The sequence below is a fragment of the Lissotriton helveticus genome, chromosome 5_1, assembly GCF_964261635.1.
Source record: "Lissotriton helveticus chromosome 5_1, aLisHel1.1, whole genome shotgun sequence".
NCBI classification, from domain to species: Eukaryota; Metazoa; Chordata; class Amphibia; order Caudata; family Salamandridae; genus Lissotriton; species Lissotriton helveticus.
In genome coordinates this window covers 62,343,949-62,365,424 of record NC_136065.1, presented here as the reverse complement: position 1 = coordinate 62,365,424, position 21,476 = coordinate 62,343,949, and the positions used below count along the sequence as shown (strand labels likewise).

General features: G+C 47.2%; 1 protein-coding gene across 1 annotated transcript in view; it reads right to left on the bottom strand.

Annotated features, from left to right (window-relative positions):
• LOC144752381 (butyrophilin subfamily 1 member A1-like) overlaps nt 1–20,430 on the bottom strand; it is a 382,718-nt gene extending 362,288 nt beyond the window's left edge. Inside the window, exon 1 of the mRNA XM_078640316.1 lies at nt 20,186–20,430. Coding sequence (XP_078496442.1) covers nt 20,186–20,430 — 245 coding nt within the window. The remainder of the gene's footprint in view (nt 1–20,185) is intronic.
• Between the last annotated feature and the right edge of the window lie 1,046 nt (nt 20,431–21,476).

Genomic DNA, 21,476 nt, shown 5'->3' with positions numbered 1-21,476 from the left:
GGCCCGTATTTCATCCTTCTCACTGATGCGGGTGACTTGGTTGTAGCCATTTTTACCCGGCACCAGGCTTCCCTCCGGGGCTCCAGATCTAAAATGGCCACCAAGCCTGAGGGTGAAAAACGCAAGACCAAGCCGGGTGCCCGAGGGAGTTCCGTGCAATCGAATGTCATGGATAGATATACCCTCACTAAGGGCTCTCCGGGAGGACCGACTAAATCCCCGACTACTGCTGCAGAGGACTCCTCGACTGGTGAGGACCTGTCGCTACGGGACGTCATGGGTGCCATTTCTGCGATGAAGGCCACATTGGGACAACAGTATGAGGCCCTGTCCCACAAACTAGACACTGTCGCTATTGATGTTAACTTGATCAGGGCAGACCTTGCGAAGACCAACGAGAGGGTTAAGTCCCTTGATCTTAAGACATCTAGCCTCACGACCGACGTCTCCGACTTACAGGTTGAGGTCGGTAACCTACGAACCGCCCAGGACTATTTCTCTAGACGCCTGGAGGATTTCGAGAGCCGTGCCCGGCGGAGTAACGTCCGCCTAATTGGTGTCCCGGAAACATTGGGGGCCTCTCCGGTGGATTTACTGGTGGAGGATCTTGTATTGAACCATCTAGCACCCAAGGGCCTTAGTAAGTTCTTTGCTGTGGAACGTGCACACAGGATCCCTGGGGGCGCGCCTAAGCCGGGTGCCGCTCCGCGTCCCATCATTGCTAGGATTTTCAACTTTCGGGACAGGGATGCGATTCTGCAGGTGTCACGCCAGTCTGGTCCGACTGCCTTCGAGAATACAACAGTTAGTTTCTACACGGACTTCACCCAACAGGTCCAGAAACAGGGACTTGGATTCCAAGGGGTGATAAAGAGGCTGAGAAACAGAGATATGAAATATGCTATGCTTTTCCCGGCTCGTCTACGTGTGGTCTACAACGAAAGGACATTTTTCTTCGATCATCCTGGGGCCGTAAGTGACTGGCTGGACTCGCTGCCTACGGGGCAGGAACATTCTGAGAACTTTGGACATTCCGGAGGTGCAGAAGGCGGCCCGATGGAGCAAGAATAGGGATCGTGATCGGCCCCCTATCCATCGAATTGACTTCAAATTGACTTTCAGCTGTGGTTTGATGCTATGATACTATTGCCTGCAGACATTTGTTCTTTCTGGGGGTGGGCGGGGGGTGGGTGACTCTTCCTCCTCCGGGGTTCTTTTCGTAGATTAGTTGGGTACTAGGGCGACAGGCACACTGCAAGTTGGGTGGCTTTTTAGTCTTACGCAGGGTTGCGGGGAGGGGGTGAGATGTATGGGATTTTTTTTGGGGGGAAGGGGGTTGAAGTTTAGGTTTTATGGTTATTTACAAGGCACAATATTGTTGAGCTTTTATTGTACAACGTTGCATCTGGTGTGGGATGGAGGCGGGGTTGAATTCCGGGATGGGGGGTAGGGGACTTCGATTGTTGTGTTGGAACGTCAACGGGTTGGGGGATAGGATTAAACGGGGTGTGGTGTGTTGAGACGTTTATCCCCTGATGTTGTTCTGCTCCAGGAGACGCATTTGCTTGGTAATACGTGCCACGCGTTGAATAGGCGTGGCTATCGTCTCCTGGCGCACTCGGGTTTCACTTCTGGATCCAGGGAGTGGGCATATTGGTCCGGAACTCCCTCCCTCTTGCTATTGATGAGATCATCCTCGATGATAGGGGACGGTATGCCGCCATTGTTGGGCGTTGGGAGGGGAAGGTTATAACCCTGCTCTCTGTCTACATACCACCTGGCCTCCAGACTACTACTTAGGCTGATTTGGGAAGGGTTATCCTGGGAGTCCCGGAGGGTCTGTTGGTGGTGGGCGGGAACTTCAACTCCGTAGTTTCGGGGATGTGTGATCGTTATCCTCCCCGGGAACTTACAAAGGCTCAATCCTGGTTGGGCGACTTCCTGGAGACTCTGGGGCTCACCGATTGTTGGTGCTTGCTTCACCCGGGGACATCGCAGTATACCTTTCATTCTGGGGCTCATGGCAGTCTTTCGAGACTCGGTTCTGTCCTGATGCCCTCTTCCCATGCCTCCGCAATACGGGAGGTAAAGCATCTTGCTAGAGGTATTTCGGATCACTCCCCGTTATGGTTGGTTGTGGATGCGCAGCTGGGGACGAAGGGTCGTGTGGCCCCGATTAGCCCTTGGTACCTCCGTGATCCCAAAGTTAGAGTGGAGTTGATCAAGACGCTTGACCACTATTTTGCGGAGAATGTTGGCTCTGTATCTTCTTCGGTTTCGTTGTGGGAAGCGTACAAATCAGTTATCCGAGGCCAGGCCCTCTCCCTGATTAATAGCATTAAGAGGAATAACCGAGAGGAAATTGTCCATATTGAGGGTGAAATTACTGCTCTGGAGGGAGAACTGGAGTCCGAGGTTACCCCAGATGGGTTACATTTGTTGGATCTAAAGCAATTTGAATACAGAGCGTTGGTCACAGATGCTGCGAAAGTGATGAGCAGGGAACAGCAGGGACGCCTGTATGATGTTGGTGATAAAGCTGGGCAGCTGCTTGCCTGGCTGGATAAAAGGGAGCGTGCGAATCGGGTGGTTCCTGTGATTGTAGATGTGAATTGAATTTGAATTTAAAAACATTTATTGAGCACTCTTATACCAAGCGGTTTCATAGCGCTTTGAAGATTACGACCAGAAAACAGCGGCAGGAGAGGACGTACTAGGTGGCAAAAGCACTAGAAAAAAGAAAAGTTTTCAAGCTTTTCCGGAACTCTAAATAAGAGGCTGAAGGAGAAGGTGGACCCTAGGTGCCGCCTATGCGGGTTAGCATCGGAAGACCTGCTGCATCTATTATGCTCCTGCAAACAACTCTCACAAGAACGGCTACAAATATTGAAAGCAAAATTCAATCAGCGTGGAATTAGAACTAGGAGGCAGGCAGTTCTGGCTTGCCTTGCCCCAAGTGACCCTCAACTAAAGTGTGCTTTGGTAAAATTTCTGACAGCATGCCAAAAGAAACTACCGGAAATCAAATCACTGGCTGTAATCTAACTTTTAAACTTTTAAATGTATTTGTGCAATTACAAACAAAGTACTATACCCATGAATTATTGTGGCGGAAACAACGGGACATGTACTCCTGGTTATAATGCGCCTGAATAAGCGATTTTTAATATTTTGGTTTTATTGTACAGTTATCTAACAGAAACTTTTTATCCCTTTATAACTAAGGACTGTAATGAAATATTTCTGTGTTGCAATGGTTTTAACAAACTATGCAAATAAAATAAACTTGAAACTTGACTAACTGTCTGGGCCGTTTTCTTCTATCAAATGAAGTGCATGACCCCCTTTCCATGCCTCCACGGCCCCCCTGGTGGTCGCACCCCACAGATTGAAGACCTCTGGAATAGGGGCTGTTCTGTCACAGATCAATGAGGAGGGACTAGACCAACCGATGGCCTTCCTAAGCAGGAGGTTACTTCCCTAGGAACAGAGGTGGAGTGCAATTGAGGGTGAGGCATTTACGGTGGTCTGGGCGCTGAAGAAGTTGAGACCATACCTGTTTGGGACTCATTTCCGGGTTCAGACAGACCACAGGCCCCATAGATGGTTGATGCAGATGAAGGGTGAGAATCCTAAGTTCTTGAGGTGGTCCATTTCCCTACAGGGGATGGATTTCACGGTGGATCATCACCCTGGTACAGAACACGCCAATGCTGACAGTCTGTCCAGATTTTTCCGCCTTAGTGATGAGAACCCCCAAGGGGATGGTTAGTTCTCACCACATTTCAGCTGGAAGGGACGCGTGTTAGACCTGGCATCATTGGGGTGGGTCTCCCCTCCTCTCTATTCTCCCTATCTTTTATATTGCCTGGATTTAGATGTTCTGGGCACCGTGCCACTGCTCTTCAGTGCCACAGCGCGAATGCTAGCTGTATATAAATGACTGTATGAATAAGGATAACTATAATGCCTGCATCTGTGTAGCCTGTCGCTACTGCAAAATGATCCTTTCTCATAGGCCAGGAGGGGCAGGTTAAAGATTACATTCTATCATCCTCTCTGGCCCTAGGAACCTGATAGGAACCTCGAGTTTGATATGTTTATGCTCAGGAAAGTGAGGGGTACCTTTTAGTAAGGACAGTTTATATATAACATGTTTTGAAATACCTTTCCTGAAAACGCAGTAGTTTCTTGCCTAAGCTTTAATGTGGGCTGTTGCGAGTATGTGTATTGGCGGTCTGGTTTTGGAGCATCAGGGCCAGCTGGGTCAGACCTGGCTGGAGAGAGAGATCGGTATGCAGAGCATGTGCGGGCTGCTGCAGCCAAGAGAGAACTGTAGCCGTTGAGTGCCCGCACCCTTTGCTACTTTACAACATCGTGATTTGTCGCGTGGGCCGCTGCAGCCGAGAGAGAGCTGTAGACGCTGAGTGCCCACACCCTTGGCTACTTTGCAACATCATGATTTGTCCCGTCCGCCACTGCAGCCGAGAGAGAGCTGTAGCTGCTGAGTGCCCGCACCCTTGCTACTTTGCCTTATCATGATTTGTCCTGTGGGCCGCCACAGCTAAGAGAGAGCTGTGGCCGCAGAGCACCTGCACTTTTGAAAACTTTGCATCCTTGGGATTTGTCCTGTGGGCTGCTGTAGCTGAGGGAGAGCTGTTGCCCCTGAGTGCCACACCCTGTCCCCCCTTGCTGAGGATTGTCACTATTGTCTCGTGGGCCACCGCAGCTAAGAGAGAGCTGCTGCCGCTGTGGGCCCACCACAGAGCTGCACAACGAGAATCAGCGCCACCACCAGCCCGTGCCGTGGCAGCCGCATGCTGCTGCAGCTGAGTGCCCGCCTGCCCCCGAGTGCCCGAATCATTATGGGTGCAGGCTGCGGGCCTCGGCCTCCAAGACTTGTGGTTGCTGGGGGTCTGCCTGTCACTGTCTCTGCTTCTTTGAGAAGCTGCATGCTGTGCCCTCTTTCAACGACAGGTATCTGGTGTGCAACGGGTCGCGTAGGCCCCCGGGCCTGAACTCAGCCAGTGTCATGCTTTGGTAAATACGTTATTGTCCTGTTGAGTCCCTACGGGTTGACGTGAATTGTAGTTGTTGAAACGCTTTGAGAGTTTTGAGTGAAACTGTTAGATAAAGATATTATTTTTCTATACCTACGTGAGTTGTGTCTTTTTGTGGTGTCATTGCTGCCTTATCGTACGTGATCATAAATGCTTTACACACTGCCTCTGAGATAGGCCTCACTGCTCGTGCTACGTTACCACAGGGTTGAGCAAGGGTTGTCAAAAGGGGTAGCCCGCTTGCCCTGACTTAGGAAGAAGGGTCCCTATTTGGACAGTGGCGCCAGCCATTGCCAACTAGAGACCCCCACTTCTAACATGCACCAAGACACGCAGCCTGCTAAGACAGTGTGTGTCAGTGTAATGGTACAGGGCCTCTAAGGGTTGCGCAAAAAAGGCTGCAGCCCTTAGAAGTCTTCCCTGATCACAGTTCCCTGGGTACCTGTGGTACCATTTACCAGGGGCTGACCTGTGGCCAGAGATGCCAATTGGGTTTTGTTTTTAATGCAGGTTTAGGGAAAGAACATACGTCCTGGGCACCTGATTGGTAGAACCCAGGGCACACTCAGTCAAAGCACGTCAGCTGTTCAGCAAAAAGTGGGGGTTAACAAGCAGAAAGAGGGCACTTTCTCACAAACGGTGGCTGGACTGCCATCGCCGTGCCATGAGTCTGGTGGTCCACTGACTGCCAGTCTCATAATTGGGCCCTAAGTGTCGTGGGTTAGTCAAGATAAAAGAGTTAAACACACCCTGCGTTCCCACTCTTACAAGCTTTAACAACTGCTAGAAATTAACACCATATGATGAAACCACTATTGATGATATGCTGCATAAGAATAGACATAACTCATCAGATCCCAAATGGAGGGGATGGTTAGTATGACCATTCTACACTAACAAATACCAAGATAGATTACTGGGTAACATCAAAGAATTTACAGTCCATAGGCCTGACATGCAATATGTGCAGAGTAAACATTCGGTGGTGTTAACAACTTACAGTGTTAGGAAGTTGTGCCTTAATTTTCTAAAAACCTCGACACCTTCTCAGGTGAAACAGCTCTTGTCTCTATTATGAGACTTCTTGTTAAGTCCTCGGAAACCATGTAAAAAGAGCTTATTATTTGTTGTCTATAATGAGATATGGAAAATATCTCAACAAGAAGCTGCAGAAAGACTGCGGGAGATTGATAAGGCCAACCTAGAACAGGCTCTGGTAGTGGACACCAGTATGACTACCTTAGCATCTAGGATTTATTCTCTAGGTAACATTGTATCCCCCACAACAGATGTGCTTCAGCAAGAGGTGTCTGTATTACAATATGGGCAGTCCCAGCTTAGGTGAATTCTATTGTTGAGCTGGACACTAAAAACATTATGTTCTGGTTAAGTGCCTTAGAGTAATAATAACAGTACGAATCCCTTTTTATCTTATCATCATTCTGAACAACAGAAAACTATGCCACGTAAAGATACTAAATATACAATATTACACATTGAGAAATTAAAACTATTACCTTTTACTGTTGCTGAGATAACATCGTCGGACTGGATAATTCATGGGTACATTACACTGCCAATCTCGACTTTTTTACTTTCAGTACTATCTACACCACCATCAAGTGGGCAGATATGAAGCAATAGGTGAAACGTTTATACATGAGCAATGGGAACTTCCTTTCGCATTCTGGTGTCGGAATAGGGATACTGAAGTTTTCTCAGTGGCTCAGACTGCGAGAATACTTTACGTGGCTCCTTAGCATGCGCGAGTAATGCAATGCATCTGTAGCAAACCTGTCTTACTACTTGAAAGGGTCTCCGGTGGCTGTGATACGTCCGACTTTCAGATTGCTCTAAATGGGAGTTACCTGATTTGCTGTGGAATGAGGCCAGGGGTTGCCTAATTAGTGACTGTGTCTTGCATTGTAACATGTTGCACACGAGTCCTGCTTCTGCCTGCCTGTGTAGTAAGGGAGGACACGCTGTGGCCTTCAATTCAGCTAAGAAGACGTTTGATCTTCAAGTAGCGTGTTCCTCTTCAGAGAAACAGGCCCTTCTCCGTACCAACTTCCCACGACATTTTGGGGAGCTGGTCCATCATATTTTTAACATGTCTAGTACAACTAAAATTGTAGGGTTTTTCAAGAGCATTTACTCTGGGTTGGTCAGCACCTTCCAAGCTGTGTTAGGTGTTATTCCAACCTTCATCCGCTCAGTTCTCGAAAGCATCTTTGGAGGGCTTCCGCTGGTCCTGATCCTATTTGCAGGACTACTGTTTTTCTCATTTTTGCTCCACAATGGATGTCCCAGTTTAAGATCGAATAGAACTGGCACTGCCTCACGTCCTGTTGTGCATTAAACAATGCATTACTTTGACATACCTTTGTTCCAGTACTGGATTAGCATTGGTTCCAGTCTTTCCGGCCTGTCTGGCTTTATTGCATGCAGTCTGTGTTCCTCTGGATCTTGTGCACTTACGAGTGTGCCCTGGACCTGTGCTTTGATTCGCAGTTGGTTGAACCTTCGAACGTAATCGTACTGGTGGACCAATTGAAGGCCCATGTGTACCGTTGTCCCCTGAGGATACCTCTGCTCCTGGCTTCGTTCTATGATCCTCCCTGGGTTTTCTCCACACCTAGTGGTTTGGATTCAGGCTCTGTTTCATCGGAACATCAGGTGGCTGTATCTGCTAAGCGAGGGTCATTTTAAAATGGGAAGGCCATCCTTAATGAAAGAGGATGTCTTATACACATAGTAGTGTCATGCTTCATCATCGGGATCCTCTCCCCACCCTGGTAAGATGATACTACCAGGGCGGACTCAACCTCCACGAAGACTCTGCAATAGGAGATAGTTCTTAAATAAAACTACTGGACAATGTGGTATCCAGACAATCAAAAAAGACTTTATTTTATTTTTTTATTTTTTTTATTTTAGAGTTTTATAGAGCGCGAACTTGACCCGTGAGGGTATCAGAGCGCTTTACAGACATTTTCACAGTGTACAAACAAAGTCAATGTGCATAAGTACAGAGAAACTGTACAAAGGGGTGTGGAGAGACAGGGGTGTGGGGAACATAGGGATACTGGGGATAACAAAGTAAAATTGCAATCAAAATTAGATTTAGTAAAGAAATTAGAGGCCCCGTAGATTCTCTGCGGGGAGGGATTGGTGATCTGAGAAGAACGATAGTCTTAGAAACATCAGATTTGTGGTCAGGCAAGGTGGTCATTAGGCAAGGAATTTACACATGAGGAAGGTTTTGGCCTCCTTCTTGAAGCGTGCTAGACAAGGGATTCTTCGGATGGCGGGTGGGAAAGAGTTCCAGATTCTGGGTGCTGCCCCGGTGAATGCGCTAATATAGGTTCTTTTTTCTGAAAAAAGGCGAGTTGGAGTACAAGGTTGCTGGCGGACCGGGAGTTTCTGCTTCCTCCAGATACCACTGTTTTTTTGTGCCAGATAAGCCGGGGAGTTTGAATGAAGAGCCTTGTGTGTGATGCATGCCAGTTTCAGTTGAATTCTTGCCTCTAGGGGAAGCCAGTTCAGTGCTTTCAGATGTGGAGTGATGTGGTGGAATTTCTTGGTGCCGGTGAGTAGTCTGGCGGCTGAGTTGAGGCACGCTTTTAAGGGTGCTAGGGAGATCTTGGGAAGATCAGTGAGGGTGGAACAACCATATTCCAGTCTGGAGATGACTAGAGCTTAAACTGCCATTTTTAGGTCTGGAGCCTCAATGAAAGGTTTCAGTTTCATTCTAATCAGGAGTATAATACAACCTTGCTCCCTTTACATTACTTTTATAGGGGCCAAAAAGGGAAACATGCTACAGCACGGGTTGTTGATCAGCATAGAGCTCCTTCGCGTTTCAATCACCATAATGTACTTCATGACCCCACAACGTTTTACAACCCATGGGCCAAAACCAATCCTTACAACACTGTTTACGAATCCACCCCACTTTACAATCCATGGGCTAATTTCGCAATTCCGACTAATAACAGATTTCAAGTATTCGGTTCTTTAGACGAAAATGACTGACTGATGGAATTGCCTACATTACTTTATCCCAAAGTAACTGCCCCTAGGGTAAAGCCCAACACAAAACAAGGGTTAGGAGACATAAACTGTACAGCAGGGGGGTCCACAGTAAGCATAGCAAGACCAGTAAGTAATGAACACTATTGAATTGACAAAATAGCCCAGAAAAATGTAATTTCTGTATTAGACATAAGCCTGGATGTTAATTCATTGAGACCCGAACCTGTTGCACCTTATGAGACTGTATCTGACAACATTGTCGAAGGGCCTACAGTAAGCATAGTAAGACCAACAAGTAATGAACAGCACGAAATAGACTTAACAGTCCAGCATGATGTAACTCCTGTTTTAGATGTAATTTTGGACGTTAAGTTACCGAGACCCGAGACTGCATCTGATTATATCGCTGAAGGTCTCATGGTCACTAATTGGAACATAGCAGGAATTGCTGCCAAAATAACAACGCCCTTCTGGAACAGTTTTATTACGTATGGATACGACATAATCTGTCTCCAAGAGACATGATATAGAGCCCAATTACAAGTTGAAGGATATATATCATATGGTGTGGATGCAATGGCTCCTCTAGCAGGAAGAGCAAAAGGTGGCCTATTGACCCTGGTATCCACTTCCCTTACTGAGTTCAGTCCAGCTGGCTATGTGGAAGTGGCACCGCATGCATCGATCGTGTGCTTAGCGCATGGCAAAGGCAGGGACTTAGTTGTAGTAAACTTTTACAATAACATCATTGGGCCCAATAGGGGCACGATTGTAACAGATATAGAGCAGGCTCTAGAGGGAGTACTAGAACTATCTAGTGACCCCCCAGTAATAATTTGGGCAGGAGACTTTAACATCCAGGCATATTGTCATGCACAGAAGGGGATCTGTGGACACCGAGGGGAGTACCACAGTGGTGGCAGCACTATTCATAATCACTTCCCGCACACCAACTACGGAAGTACTCTGAACAACCTAGTAGCCAAATTAGATCTTGAGCTGCTAGACTGTACAAAGAATAAAGACAATGTGGTGTGCCCGTCATTTAGAGGGAGGGATGCCCACTCCAATATTGACCATGTCTTGGTGTCAAATGGAACAGCCTATTCCAATGTATGGGTAGCCGAGCAACCCGTGAGTGACCATAACAGTATAACGGTGGTACTATCTGGATGGGGGGCAAAAACTAATGTACATGGGAGACCGGTGCAAGGAATCATAGCCGAAAGACCAAATGGCATGAGAATAAAGTGGATTAAAATCAACCCTGCCCAATTTATGATGGATGTACTCTTAAAATGTAAAGGGGAAATAAGCTACTGCTTGGCATCAAACGTGACCCCATGTAATTTTCTTGCTAACTTTACTAATATAACTAAAGCAATTGGTGATTCACTTACAGTTAGGCAGCAAAAGCAGAAGAAAATTCAAGTGGTGTGGTTTGACAAGCACTGTGCACAGTCTTTAAATAAATTGAAATCAGCCCTTGATACCAAGCCCAGAGATGCAGTTAAAATCAAAGAGGTGCTCCATAATTATAAAACCTCACTGGCACTCAGGAAAAAAGAACTTCAAAATGAGTCCTGGTATAATTTCGACATGGCTGTGGAACCAAAAAATCACAAGCTATTCTGGGAAACTGTAAATAGCCCACTCTTAAAGAATGATAACATCCCGGATATTACCTCTCATGTGAGTTGTCGTGCTTGGATTGCCCATTTTGCTGCGATTTTTAATTCTGATTTTAATTTAGATGGCTCAATTTTAATTGTAGACAAAGCATTTAGTTCTAAATGGCAAAAAATGCAGCTCTCTGTGACCTTAACAGAGGTCATTGATGTATTAAGAAATAGTAAAGGGGGCAAAGCTCCAGGTCCAGACGGGGTGCCCATGGATTTTTACAAACATGAAATGACTTTATGGGCATCCCTGTTGACAAGATATTTTAATGCTGCTGTAGAGGAGAGGCTCCCACTAACATGGGGCCAATCCATAATTGTACCCCTTTATAAGAAAGGCTCTAGGTCAGAGGCACGTAATTACCGACCAATCTCTCTTCTGGACTCGTCAATTAAGATCCTTAGCCGAGTCCTTTTAGAGAGATTAGAAGCCTGGGTTGAGGAAAAGAACAACTTATCCCCAGTGCAGTACGGGTTTAGAAAAGGGATTGGAACATTGGAGCAGTGCGTGAACTTGGAACTTATTATCAGCAAATACGCAAAAGCCAAAGAGGGCAATTTATTCTTGTGTTTTGCTGACTTAAGTTCAGCATTCGATCTGGTAGACCATTCGCTCCTGTGGCCAGTCCTGTTAGAAATGGGCGCCCCGACCGAAATTATTCCTTTCCTCGCCAGATTATATGAAAGCCTGTCAAGCAAGGTTAGATTTGAATCCGCTGGAGAATGTACACCTTTATTTAGTGTTAAAAGAGGTATAAGACAAGGATGCGTCCTCGCCCCACTTTTATTTTCTTTGTTTATAAATCAGGTAGATCAAATTTTAAGAACAACTCAAGCTGACGCCCCCATTATAAATGGTAATTTTATTCCTATTTTATTATACACGGACGACGCGGTTCTCCTATCCCGGACCCAAAACGGCCTGCAATGTCTAATCGACAAGTTTCACACCTTTATTGAAAGTAGAAAGTTAGTAATCAATAAAGGAAAAACCTTTACTATGACTTGTGGCAGGAAGACAAGAAAGAGCAGGACCTTTTATTTAGACAGGGAGAAATTAGAAAATGTAACAACATTTTGCTACCTGGGCATTACATTTTCTGGAGATGGGAGGTGGGCAAATGAACAAGAGAGTGTTTGTCTTAAAATGGTCAGGAATATTAATGGTGTTTTTAGATTTGCTGCAAAATTAGGGGGTCGAAGAATTCCAGAGATACTGTCCATATATAACTCAAGGTGTATAACATCAGCCCTGTATGGGGCAGGGATATGGGGGTATCATAACCAGAGTGGTATCCATATACAGTATGAGCAGAATGCCTTTTTAAAACGTTTGCTTTGTGCCCCAGCTGCAGCCTCTAATGAGTTAATACACAGGAAAGTGGGCCTAAACCATGTTAAGGACTTAATTGCCCTACGCCCACTGGCACTATGGCGATCAATCTGGTCTAAAGATGAAACTAAATTTTCTCAGGATGTGATTAACGACTGCTTAGAGCTTGACCATCGTTCGAAAATACCATGATTATGTCACATTTAATTTTGGTATGAGACACTGTACGAGTGTGACATTTTTGATGAACCTACAGTGGGGGTAGGACCATCAAAAAAGGATCTTAAAGTCACCTTCCTGAGATATAAAACAAGGAATAGAATGATCGAATATGCAAAACAAAGTACGTTTACTTTTTACTCAGAATATAATATTAATGTAGGTTTTCAACCATACCTCATTACTGTTTCTAAAAGTTCACATCGCTTTGTATTGTCCCGTTTACGGCTAGGAATTGTGCACAATTTTGTGGCATTCCCATTAACTAAGAAACCTGGAACGTGCCTATGCCCCTGCGATGGCATATCCAAGCAGAGTAGCTGTCACTTTATGCTGTTTTGTAAATTTTATATCTTTTATAGAAAGTTTTACCTGAAACACATCCTTTTAAAATATAATATACGCAGCACCAAGGCCGCGATGAAATTGATGTTTAATTAAGAGAGCCCAGATATTTGTTTTTATGTGGCTACATATATTTTAAAATGCACTTTTGCACGGAAGTTCATAATTGTATGATACCAACATATGACCGTTACTTATACTTATATGCACTTTATCATTGCTAGTTTGCACATGCATTAATGGATGATACTGACATGCACTTTAACTTTGCTAATTTGTACATTTGCTGGAACCTGAGAATTTTACACTGCACCTTGAAATTACTAAATGTATTTTATTACTGCTAGTTTGCACATGTACAATAGGTGAATGTACCAATATGTACTTTACTATGCCAATTTGCACATGTACTGAAGAAAGAGTATATTTTCTTTCTTTTTTTCCCTTTTTTACAGTACTGCTAGCAATGCAATGGAATCGGATGTGATTTAAAGATGTAAATGTTATATTTTATTGGAATGTTGCTATATGGTTGTATTCATACACACGAAGAAAGCACTATTGAATTGAATTGAAAGGTTTCAGTTTACAAAGGTAGCTCAGGTGGAATCTAGCTGCTTTAGCCATTGAGTTGATGTGGTCCTGCATGTTTAAGTTACAGTCTAGGATTATGCCCAGGGATTTGGCAGTCTACAATGGTCGGCGGGCAGTTTAGGGCTGTAATGGCCTTGATCCACAACTGAATTTCGGGGTTGGCTTTAGGGGGGAGATTAGGAGAAATTTGTTTTTTGTTGCGTTAAGTTTTAGTGGATTAGTTCCTAACCTTTGGACAGTCAATTTCAGGGTATCGTTCAGGGAGAGGATCTCCTCAAGCGAAGAGATCTTGATGTAATTTTGGGTATCGTCCGTGTACATGTGGCATGAGATGTTAGCGGTGCGAAGAACTTCGGTGAGAGGCTCAAGGTAAAGATTAAAGAGGGTGGGGGACAGGGTTGATCCTTGGGGGACTCGAACCGTGACCGGGGTGGGAACTGATAGGTTGCCGTTGATGAGGAATCTCTGGGAACGATTATGGAGGAAGGATCTGAACCATTCTAAGACCGCACCATCGAGACCCATCCTGAGATGAAGGTGTTCGAGAAGTTTATTGTGGTTGATGGTGTCGAATGCGGAGGAGAGATCTATGTATGTATGTATGTATTTGAGCTTGTAAAGCGCACTGCTACCCGTCCTTAGGTTTCCTGGCGCTGTATAACTCTGGGGAACCCGTCCTGGCTTTCCCTGTGGGATGGTCCCTGCTGGGAGTCCCCAAGGTGGAGCCAGGCATCCCCGAAGTTGATGGGGCCGTTGTGAAGATTAGGCAAGCTAATGCCCAGAGTTGCCGAGTGGAACTCCTGATTAGAGTAAGCACCGAAGCGAGAATTATCGAGTCCGCTGACCCAAGTCCACGACCCTGCCGCGTCAGGAATTGAACCCTGGTCCCGGGCTGATTTCTGCTCCCGGGTCTGCCACCCCTAACCAGTGAGCCACACTACTCCACAGGAGGATTAAGAGGCAGGTTTTGCCTTGGGCTAGAGCTTGAAGGGCATCATCGACAATGTGGAGCATAGTAGTGTCCATGCTGTGCCCCGGTCTGAAACCAGATTGGCAGTCATCAAGTAGGTGGAAGTTATTGATGTGCGGACTTAGTTGTTGCTGTACACAGTTCTCAAGTACTTTGGCTATTAGTGGGATATTGGAGATGGGTCTGAAATTAACAGGGGAGGATGGATCCAGGGATGGGTTTTTTCAGAATCGGGAGTACTTGGACAGCTTTCAAGGAGTCCGGGATCGATCTCTGTTGTAGAGAGGCGTTTATTATTGCAGTCCAGCAAGGAACAATGGATTGAGAGACAACAGTGAGGCATTTGGAAGGAAGCGGGTCATTAAAGTGATTGTTAGGTTTTAGGGTGGAGAGGATTTTGGAGATGGAGTCTTCATCATAATATTCGAAGTCGGACCAGCGGGCTTGGCTTTTAGGAGAGACCAGAGGGGGTGGAGCGGGGAAAAGGTGCGGATCCGGAAGGGGATGTGAGTAGGAGGCGATACTGAGTTCAATCCCTAAAGTCGTGGATTTACCAGTGAAGAAAGAGGAGAATTCCTCTGACGATATTAGAGATATAGGAGATTCTTTCGGTGTTTTAGCTAGTTTGTTGGATTGGTGTTTGACCAGTTCAAAGAGTTTACGGGGTCTATTATTGGCATTGCTCAGTTCCGATCTGAAGTATTCTTTTTTGGAATTGAGGATGTGCTTGTTGTAGGAGTTATTCGCCTGGCGGAGAAGTTTAAGATGCGTCTCCGAGGGGTGTTGTCTCCATATTCTTTCACATTGTCATAGGGACCTCCTCTCCCTGTTGAGGGAACCAGTGAACCAGGGGTTCCTGTCTTTGACTTGACTTTTTAGCTTCATGGGGGCAAGGTCGTCCAGAATGATCGATATAGTTGACGAGTAATGCTCATTTAGGTCGCTGGCTGAGGGAATGTGCGGGGGGAGGTCAGATTTGCAACGAGCCTCCATTTCCATAAGGTTAAGGTTTTTAGTGTCTCTAGTCCATCGTTTGTTGACCACTGTTTGCAGTGACTTAGTTTAAGATGAAGGAGATGGAGTGGTGGTCAGACCAGTCACACGGGTCTGTGGAGATGAGCTTGACTGAGGATTCCTTAAAAATGATCCAGTCAAGGATGGCTCCTTTTGAGTGAGGTGGCTGAGAGCAGGCTTGAGTTAGTGCTTGGTCAGTTAGTAGGTCTTTAATAGCGTTGACGTGGGCATCTTTACTGACATTCCAGTGGAGGTTAAAATCACCCAGGAAAATCTCTTTGGCATTGGAGGAAATCTTAGTTGTGATGATTTCCAATAGGTGATCGGAAAAGAGAGTCGTTGGAGCCTGGAGGATGGTAGAAGATGTGTAAGTTGCAGAGATGTAGTGAGCTACTATGAATGGAGAACGTGAGGTATTTGCAGGAGTCGGAGGTGTCTGCCGAGAGTTCAGTGTCGAGGAGGGAGGAATGATAGATGCAGGCGATACCTCCTCCTTTCTTATGGGAGCGTCTGTCCAGTCTGGCGATATGATAGTTTGGAGGGACTAATAGGTCCAGGCAAGGGGAGGAGTATTCAATGAGCCAAGATTCTGTTAGCATAGCTAGGTCTAAGTTTTTGTTTAGGATGAAGTCAGCAATATCCGCAGCACGCTTGACTGCTGATCAGCAATTAATTAAAAGACCAGATAGGGGTGGTCTGGCGCGGGGGTGGTCGGGGACTGGACGGACAGGGCTACTGCCACGAGGTTGCTTTTCATCACACTTCTGTTATGGAGGGTAGGTGACCTGTTAGGGTGTATGTATGTCACTACAATGCATGCTTTTACAACGCATGCCAGTACGACGCAGGTTTTACAACGCAAGTCGTTACAACGACTTGCGTTGGGGGGCGCTGGATAGTGAATAGTTTAATTTACTATTCCAACTCCAGTCCCCGTGGATAGTGGGGAAGGTGTTGGATAGTAATTAAACTATTCCCTATCCTAGAGCGCCCTCCAGCGCAATTCGTTGTAATAACTTGCGTTGTAAAAGTTGCGTCGTAATGGTAATGCGTTGTAAAAGTTGCGTTGTAAAGGATGTTTCCCGTTAGGGTTAATGGAGACCGTGCTGATGGGGTGTGCCGAACTCGTGTTATGCGGATAAGGGATGGCTTGGGCAGAGTTGTGGTCTCTAAGGATGGCTAGGATTTCGTTTTCCATGAGGTCCAGGGGGTTAGACGTGGCGGAGGTAGAGGTATATGAGAGTGCAAGAGCACGGGATTCATCTTCTGTCAGTTGGCAGGTTTGTCTGCACGGGTGAAGATGTCTTAGATGAAGCGGGAGTGGGTGCTTGGGTGGCTCGGTAATCGAGGGGGGAGAGTGTGGGGTGATTTGAGGTTATCAAGGGAGAGCTCTGCCAGGTGAAGGAGGTTCATAAGGTCTTGGATGGAGCTGTGGATGCTCTGGGTTAGTTTAGTTGCTCAGGAGTGTAGGATTTCGAGATCCATTAGATCTGGGGGTGCTGGCGGGTGAGGGGGCAAACGTTCAGGATCAAAAGTTGTCAAAGCGGCTTGTAAGGGTGGGAGGGGAGATAGGTTGGTTTGGATAGACTCCAGGGTCTTTGGGGTATCTAACTCGTGAGTTTGGTGGATGGCAGGTGATGAGGAGGTTGGAGGACTGGTGTCTCTGCTGGAGTTGTCAGGGAGATCAGTGTTGTGGGTCATAGGGGGTTAGTTTGGACTGCGTTAGGGGTAATTGGGAGAGCAGTAGTCTCACTGTAGACAGGGGTGCCGGGAGGGCTAAAGTCCGGAGTGCCGTGGATCATCAGGGTCAGTGGGCATTCTAGGGGGGATGGGAAGAGCTGCAGTGGAAACCCTTGGGGGGGGGAGCGAGAGGTTGGGAACGGTAGGCTGGCAGGACAATGGGATATTGGTACAAGTGTTAGTCACCCCGTTTGTGTTGTGCACGTGGTTTTTGAGGAAAGTGAAAAGGTCTGCACATTTATTAAGGTTATTGGTAGAGGCTTGGATCAGAATGATGCCATTTTTGTAGAGAGTGATGGTGAGGTCTGCTCGTAGAGTAGAGGAGGGTGCAATTGTGAGTTTGGTGCCGTAAGGGATGTTTCTAGCAGAGCTAACGTTGAGGAGGTGTGTCAAGGTTTTACGCCAGGCGGCTGTTCTTCTGGAAAAGAAGATAAGGTCATTTATACAAATGCCATTGCCCGCATTGTGGCGCAGGTCAGATATCAGTGTCTCAGGGTGGCTTTTTAGGGTGGCGTGTTTGAGAGTTTTAGTGGCGGTTTTGGTAAGGTAGGGGAGGGTAGTCCAGCGTGTAGCAGTTTTCCCCTGTCCACGTTAAGATAGGACGAGCCATGATCGTTAGGGAGCGACGCTAATGATAGTAGTGGGGTAAAGTCCTGAGGTGCCCTAGAGTAGTTGGGGTCGGTTGAGAAGGTTTCCTACACTTATAGAAAGTAAGGATACTGGTGTAGCAGAGGAGATGGAATATTGCACATTAGAGCAGTAGAGTTATGAGGCAGCGCCATCTAGAGGCCAGGCACAGTGATGTACAGACAGGATGTCTTGGGTGGTCGCCATTTTAAAGTCAGGCATTGAGAGAAGGCAAAAGAGCAGGTAACTTTCCAAAAACCAGACCACTCAAATGGTAATTACATACGTTTGATTGAAGGTTAGCTTCATGTAGCGGCGAAGCGTTAAGGGTGGAGGGGAATAAATTGAAGTTGCCTTTCAAGGCGCCACCATTTAAGGATAGTTTAGAGGCTTAGCAGGATCCATATAGCAATAATCAAAAGAGGCTGTTGACATACCTGGTGCATTGCTACAGCGCGTTAGGCAGATAGAAAAACGGACGGACTCCAGGAAGCGAAACCAAAACAGTTTTCCCTGCCGAGGCAGGAGTAGACGGAGGCAGTGTCTCATGAAGTGCCTAGGACCGTCACATCAGGTCGAGTCCCAGGCAGCGTCGTGATCAAGGAGTGGGACTGGCGCTGAGGGAAAGCGGGCGCCGGGCCAAGCAGAGCAAAACGAGTGCTAGTGAGGTATGTATGCCTCCGGCGGCGTCAGGCAGTGGGGGTTCAGCGCAGTGTGAAAGCGGGCGCCGGGTCCGGCTGTGGTGGGCCTTCATGGGATCAGAGCTGCCGCAAATAGGTCCAGGACACTCCTCTGGCAGTGAAGAGGTGGGGCAGGCATCGACCCTCGGCGACGACGGAGAGCCCAGGCCCGCCGCATCACCCACGCACCACTCCACTGAAGCAGGGGAGAGGCGGCCGCAGTCAGAAGAGTCGGGCGGTCGGACATCGGTTCAAAGGTGCGCCGCTCTCAGCGAGTAGTCGAACGGTCCCGGGCAGCGGCCCGAAGATTCTTCTGTGGGTGTTAACGGGCCACAGGGGGTCGCACCCAGGCATTAGTTTGGTACCCACAACCCGGTAACTCAGCTTCCCGGCTGAGATGGCCAGATGTCGCCGTGCTGCTTGGGGCAGAGGAGGACAGCAGGCAGCGTTCAAAAAGAGGGCCCGGGGCAGGAGGCCAAAGGAACTTCGTGGGGGTGTCGTCAGGCCACCGGGGTCTCACCAAGCCTCGGATTTGACCTCCACCCCAGGCCACACAGCTTCCGTGTGGAGACGGCCTGGGTGCATGGGGCAGAGGGTGCCCTGCAAGATGGGGGGTCAGATCCTGGGTCAAATAGGCGACGGTCAGGACATGGAGGTCGTCTCTCCAGCGGCTCACAAGTCCTGGCGGGGATGCCTCACCTCTGGCTCTGCACGACGATGATGCCCTGGTGAACGTCGGAGGGTCGCAGGCAGAAAGGGCTTACTCAGGTAGGGTGAAACTACCTTAAAAGTATTCGAGGTTGATGGCGTTCCTTCTTGGGTGGTGCACGGGGTGTGCAGTCGGCTCCAAGTTCGTTAGGGTTTCTTGGGGTTCCTTGGTTATCACTGTTATTTGTGAGGACTCTAGGTATATCTAATAACACTTATCTTGGCAGCTTAAGAGAGTGCTATGACTCAGACCCGTCTGCAACTCACCGACATGTTTATGCCCTCAATAATGAGCCTATCTGGTCTGGGGCTAAAGGGCCTCAAATAAACGCCAACTAGCTTAATTTATCCTAAGTGGTAATGCAACACTACATAACACACTCACCCAGGTGAATCCTACCTGTTTTCTTTGCAAACAATTTTCATAAAAGACCCTATATTTCTGGGCAACCGGTAGACCAGTCAAGGAGGAAATGGTGTCCTTTGTAGTCACACTTTCATCAAAAGACAACTCTAATGAACCTGATTGTTACTGCTCCATGCCCCTGGTACCAGCTAAACTAAGCTAATTGGCAATTGTTGTACGGATCCTTTAGCCCTGACAAATGCCACAGACCAGATAGCCTAATTATTGAGAACAGTAGATACAATAGTGTCGACATTTTCTAATACACTTTAGCAGTGCTATCACACAGGCTCAATTAGGTAAATCAAAGACTATTTTCATTTTAAATAGTATTATATCATCAATATATAAGCATTTCTTTCTGTTTCTGTTTAATGTAGCTATAATGGCTGTTAATAGGATGTCTTCATTGTCCAGCTACACTCTAAGCTGGGCTACCTTCGTTACGTGCCAGACTTCACACTGAGATCAAGCAATCTGGAGTGAGGGCCACTTAATCAGTTAATCTTCCCCTGGCTCTCTCAGAGGACTAGAGAGGCCCAGGCCACATACCTACCATAAAGCTATTTGTTCCACGCGCGCATCCTTTTATGCAGAAAAAATTAACTCTAGCCCTAACCCCGCTAAAGTTATTTTTAAACTGGTACAAGAACTGCAGAGTAGCACTTCCCCCTCCTCCAGCAGTACCACCGCGCAGCATTGTGAGAACTTGGCTACATTCTTCATAGAAAAAGTGCAAAAAATCTATAGATCATTCCCACAGCACTCTTCTAACCTGCCCAGCTCCACTAACTCCATCTTTAATGGTACCACCATGAGGCTCATACCAGAAATCTCGTTTGAGGACCTAACTAAGCTCTGCAGGAAAGACAAGTCCGGCTCTCCAGCTGACCCAATGAGGCCGGCCCAATTCATTGAATCTTTAGAATTCTTTCTGTCTTCCTTGGCCTCTATACTGAATCTCTCCTTCTCTTCGGCTAGCGTCCCGACTGTCTGGAAACAAGCTTGGGTTTCCCCCATTATTAAAAAGCCTACCCTAGACCCGTCCAAACTGGAAAACTATAGACCCATTTCGCTGCTCCCATGGCTGTCTAAACTTGCTGAGGCTCATGTAAATAACGTCCTGTCCCAACATTTGGATCTAAACAACATCCTAGACCCATCTCAAAACGGGTTCAGACCGGGCCACAGCACTGAGTCTGCCCTCCTGGCCATGACTGAACATCTCCGGACGATCCTCGATGCCGGTCAAAGTGCTGCGCTGATTCTGTTAGACCTCAGCGCAGCCTTTGACACGGTGTCTCATAACATTCTGCTAAATCGTCTGGAGACAGTAGGTAGTTCCGATATTGCCCTGGAATGGTTCCGTTCCTTCCTGAAGGACCGATCCTTCCGGGTGACAGCTCCCCCCTTTCTTTCCCAGTCCCATTCCATCGGACAGGGGGTCCCTCAGGGCTCTGCACTTAGCCCATCCCTCTTCAATCTATATGTGCAGCCACTCATGGCAGTGGGTAAGGAGTGGGACCTTACGCTGGTGTCATACGCAGATGACACACAGCTGGTCATCACGCTCACTGAAGGACCCTCTACTCCGGCCACAAGATTCAGGGATGGCCTGGCTGCAGTAGCCCAGTGGATGACGGACAACTGCCTGCAGCTTAATGCAGGCAAGACGGAGGTGCTGCTCCTCGGAAAGAACACCAGCTACTGGAATGAGCACTGGTGGCCCTCGTCTCCACCACCTAAATCCTTGGTCAAAAACCTAGGTGTCTGGATGGACTCCAAGCTTAGCTTCCAGACCCACACAAAAAAAGTGGCAGCTACTTGTGTGGGCCTGTTGAGGAGTCTCAACCCCATACTTGTTTTTTTTTTACTCTAAGGTTCGCCAACTCATTATCCAAGCCATAATTCTCTCCCGTTTGGATTACGCCAATGTCTTACTTCTTGGCGCCAACAAAGCGGAGATAGCGCGACTGCAATGCGTGCAGAACTCTGCGGCAAGAGCCTTGACTGGTCTTCCCCGCAGATGTTCCGTCAGAGCTACTATACGAAAACTGCACTGGCTA